Source organism: Vigna radiata, unplaced genomic scaffold (genome assembly GCF_000741045.1).
Source record: "Vigna radiata var. radiata cultivar VC1973A unplaced genomic scaffold, Vradiata_ver6 scaffold_478, whole genome shotgun sequence".
In the NCBI taxonomy this organism is placed as follows: Eukaryota; Viridiplantae; Streptophyta; class Magnoliopsida; order Fabales; family Fabaceae; genus Vigna; species Vigna radiata.
Window position 1 is genome coordinate 62,773 of NW_014543794.1, and position 5,143 is coordinate 67,915.

The following is a 5,143-nucleotide window of genomic DNA, read 5'->3' on the forward strand; positions in this document are numbered from 1 at the left end:
AAAAACTATATATATTTATTTATTATTAGCATTTTTATATTCAAAAAGTATGATTTAAATGTATTTATAAAAATTGAAATCAATGTGGAAGACAACACATCGATTTCAAAAATAATAGTACTCCTCACCTGTCACATTAGATTCCGTACTGATACCATTTAAATTAAAAATTCTGGTGAACAATGACAACGTTGTACCACTGCACAACATTGTACCACTGCACGGACTCAATTTGAATTCATTACGAAAAAAAGTTACTTTTACACTCATCATAAATTTCAATCACTCTCTATAGTTACAATCAGATGTTTTGAATTTTAAATTAAAAATTAATATAGATATAATTAAAATGTTATTATTTTAAAGTGTCACTTTATGGTCACTCTTTCCATCATAAATTCAGCATAATAGAAGATATGACCATACTCCTTTCACCATTATTCTGAAACAAACAGTGTAAGAAATGAGTTCGACGGACGCAAACGAGAGACCGCACGCCGTGTGTGTCCCATTCCCAGCACAAGGCCACATAAACCCAATGCTGAAACTAGCAAAACTCCTTCACTTCAATGGCTTTTACATCACCTTTGTCAACACCCACTATAACCACAAACGCCTTCTCAAAAGCCGAGGCATGGACTCCCTCAACGGGCTTCCCTCGTTCCGCTTCGAAACCATCCCCGACGGGCTTCCCGAGCCCGAAGTTGAAGGCACACACCACGTGCCTTCGCTGTGCGACTCAACCAGCACCACTTGCTTGCCTCACTTCAGAAACCTCCTTTCAAAACTGAACAACGAATCCAGTGTCCCCGCTGTCTCTTGCATCATTTCTGACGGCGTCATGAGCTTCACTTTGGATGCTTCACAGGAATTAGGTCTGCCAAACGTGTTATTTTGGACCAGTAGCGCATGTGGGTTCATGTGCTACGTGCATTACCATCAACTTATTCAACGAGGAATTGTGCCATTCAAAGGTTAGTCATCTACTGTAAAGTTAATGTAAAGCTGCTTAACTTTATTGGTGAAAGTTCATCACTTTCTTTGCCCGCTTTAGAAAGAAGATTTTTTCATTAATTAATTATGTGTGATGTCGATAAAAATTTTTCATTTGCATTATTTTTTATTTTTCTTTAAATAATACAAAAATTCACTGACATTTTAATTTTGTACTGTGTACCGTTTTTGTTTTGACAGAATTTATTGGATTCGTATTAATATTTTATATTTAAATATTTTAATCAACACATAAATTGTTTACATTTTATGTAATATTTTCCTTTTTTATTTTATTTTATTTTTAAAAAATAATTAAAGTTTAATTTGTTATAATTATTTTATTTTTTAATAGGATTCAAATGCAAATGTGTCTCACGATTATTAATGTTTGAATAATTGTGTATCAAGATTATTAATGTTTGAGTAACGCTGGTTACCTTTATATTCCTTTGATCATGTAAGATAAAATATTATAAAAATATAAACTTATATTTTATTAAGAAAAAAATAAAAAATAAATAAAAATAGTATTAAATAAATGTATGAAATTCATATGTGTAAAAAATAATTTTCTTAACATTTTTAATTTTTTAACTTCAATTATTTCGATAAGACATTTATTGGTTAAGGTAGAAGAAGAAAGAGACAAATAGTAAAAGTTATAAACCTGCTAAACGATATCATTATAAAAAGTTAAAAGAAACAATATAATTTTTTTTCAAATAAAAAAATAATAACACTTTATAATTTAAATTTAAATAAATTCTACTATAATATTAAATTTAAAAAAATTTCAAAATAAAAAAATATTATATAATCTAAATATATCATGAATAAATAAGTTTTGAATATTGATTACTTTTTATTATTTGAGTGAGTAAATTTATAATATTTTAATTTTTTGAATTTTTTTATTTTATTTATAATATAATAAAAAGTGTTAATTAATAATATTAAAATATAAAATGATAAATAATTAAATCAAATTAAATAATTCATTACAGATTTAATATGGGTAAACTAAATTTTAACTTATATAAAAAAATTATATGGTTTTAGAATCTGATCGTAAACTAAATTAATCTACAAATTCTAATCCACAGCATTAGGTGAATAGAAGAAGAAAGAGAGATAGTAAACCAGAAATAATAAACGTGACAAAGGATATCATTACAAAATTTTAAAAGAGAAATAAAATGTAAGATTTCCGAAGTTAATTACATTTATTGGAAGCTTTAAGCAGGTTGTAAGGTTGTTCACTTTAATGAAACTTATGAGTTTAATCATGTGATTTTTGTATTTGACATGCAGATACGAGTGATCTCACAAACGGATATCTTGATACTACAATCGATTGGGTGGCAGGCATTAAAGAGATTCGATTGAAGGATATTCCGTCCTTCATTAGAACCACAGATCCAGAAGATATTATGCTTAATTTCGCTCGTGACGAGTGTATAAGAGCTGAGAAAGCTTCTGCAATAATTTTGAACACATTTGATGCCTTAGAGCACGATGTTTTGGAAGCATTCTCATCCATTTTGCCTCCTGTGTATTCCATTGGTCCCTTAAGTTCTCTGTTGAACAATGTTAGTGATAAGAGGTTGAACGCAATAGGGTCCAACCTATGGAGGGAGGAGCCAGGGTCTCTGGAATGGCTTGATACTAAAGAAGCCAACACAGTGGTTTATGTGAACTTTGGAAGCGTGACAGTTATGACAAATGAGCAAATGATTGAGTTTGCATGGGGACTGGCAAACAGCAACAAAAGCTTTGTGTGGGTTATAAGACCAGATCTTGTGGTTGGTGAAAGAGCTGTTCTACCTCCAGAGTTTGTTACACAAACTAAGAACAGAGGTCTGTTATCTGGTTGGTGTCCCCAAGAGGAAGTGTTGGGTCACCCAGCAATTGGAGTGTTCCTGACTCACAGCGGTTGGAACTCAACGTTGGAAAGTTTATGTGCTGGTGTTCCAATGATATGTTGGCCTTTCTTTGCGGAGCAACAAACAAATTGTAGGTTTTGTTGCAAGGAATGGGGGATTGGGGTGGAGATTGAAGATGTTGAGAGGGACCAAATTGAGAGGCTTGTCAGAGAGATGATGGATGGTGAAAAGGGTAAAGACATGAAAAGGAAAGCTGTAGATTGGAAAATATTGGCCAAAAAGGCTGCTTCTGGTCCCAGTGGTTCTTCGTTTCTTCAGTTTCACAAATTGATCCGTGAAGTTCTTAAGGGCAAAAATGAAATGACAATTATTTAGAAAGCGGTGATGATGGGTGATATGTATTCATTATGAAAATGAATTCCTTAGTTTTAGGTTTCCATTTGAGTCCTGTGGACACTTTCAGTAATTGTCCCTCTAAAATTTCGTTTATTTGTTTCCAAATAAAGCCAGATTGAGTAATATGAAACACATAATTGTTATGTTTTTAATAACATTATATACAAGCCCGCTAATCCAAACCTGCCAACCTACTCAATGAGAATATTTGAAATTGAATAGGATGAAGCATTAATTATATTTATTACTTGCAAATATTGATTGGGAATAGGCCCAGAGAAGATATCTGCATTCCAGAAGATTGCTGATATTTATATTTTTAAAAATATTTATCTGATTGAAAAAATTTCACGTGGATATGGTAATTCATAAGGTATAGTTTTCACTTTGTTAATAAAAAACACGCCTTTAGAAATTATTATTGTTTTTATTGTTTTTATTACAAAACCTGGTATTGAATTGAAGTAGTGATATTGAAAGTGAGGGTGTTTCTGGTTTTTCGTGGTTTCATGGGATGTCGCTTGACTCCACGGTGAGCATCAAAATGATTTTTCGGAATTGGTCTGAAGGTCGGTCATCCTTCCTTGTTATGCTCTCTTTTGATCTTAAATCCTCTCCAAGAATGCAATATACTCTGATGGATTGTTGACCTGCAGAAGACACTTTGACACTCAAGTCAAATATGTTTTATAAAAAGATCTATATTTAATTAGGATAGAAAAGGATGTCTTTATATGAACATCAATCGTATATTTATTGATCTTATAGTAGTCAAACACATTAATTAACCATTAATCGTATATTTATAGGACTTGTGGCATCACCTCCAACACTTTGGTTTTTTGCATGTGCACTCAATTTTTCATTTGTGTTGAACAAGGACACCTCACTCACAAGGACACCTCACTGTAAATTCAGAAACTAATTAGGACATCAGGGTTGATAAATTTATTAGTCTTGTAACCAATGCAGATGATGTCTCCTACATGAATCCTAAATCTTCCATGGTTACAGATGGTATGGACAATGGTTATTTGAATCCTAAATCTTTCGTGGTTAGTGTCTATTGGACCATTGGTGACAACAACATGAATCCATTTGTTGGTGTTCCCTCAGCATGCCCTGGTATGGTTCTGAATCTCAGTTTTGATATTTATTATCAAGGGCAGTAAGTCTCCTACTATAATTTTTTTTACTATGGTGTCATTATTAGATTGATATTGAATTGTATTGAAATAGTTTTCAACTATAAAGTGACTTTCAGTTCATTTCTCAAAAGAACATTTATGTACTTGAAATAGTATTTTATCCTCATATGTTATACTGGACTTACATTTTGGCATAGGTAATCGGAGACGTGCCCATTGTGCGCACTTTAATTATTTTCTCTATTGCGTCCCGATATTTTGACACCAAAATATTAACACCATTTTGACACTGCCAGGTGTCGGCAGGTGATTGGTTGGTTTTTTTTATTTTAAAAATCCAATTTATGACATCACTTCAACATTCTCTTTCATCTCATTTCACCTTCTCACTCCGTCTCACTGTCGCCATCTCCGTTCTTGCAATATTTTGATTTCTCCATCTCTTTTGTTCTGATTCCGGTGCGGTTGGGGTTCGTTCTTCCCATCTCTTCGTTAGTTACATCGTTCTTCGTCATTGGTGTTGGCGTGTCATCTCGTCGATCTTGGTGTGGTTGTGTGATTCCTTCGTTTCGAAATGGCGAGTTCTTCAACGAAGATAAGCGGCATTATCCTTGGGTTATTTTTGTTTTCTCCATTTTCTGTTGGGCTTTTGTTTTAGGGTTTTTCGCATTTGTGGTTGATGCAGTTGACGGTTAGGCACTCATTTTCCACAATCTATAT

At 32.7% G+C, this 5,143-nt stretch overlaps 1 protein-coding gene across 1 annotated transcript; it reads left to right on the forward strand.

Annotated features, from left to right (window-relative positions):
• Positions 1–463: 463 nt before the first annotated feature.
• On the forward strand, positions 464–3,383 carry LOC106754792 (7-deoxyloganetin glucosyltransferase-like). Its single transcript, XM_014636855.2, has 2 exons — positions 464–974; positions 2,308–3,383. Exons 1-2 carry the CDS (start codon positions 464–466, stop codon positions 3,252–3,254), a joined length of 1,458 nt encoding a protein of 485 aa, XP_014492341.1. The 3' UTR covers positions 3,255–3,383.
• Positions 3,384–5,143: the final 1,760 nt, after the last annotated feature.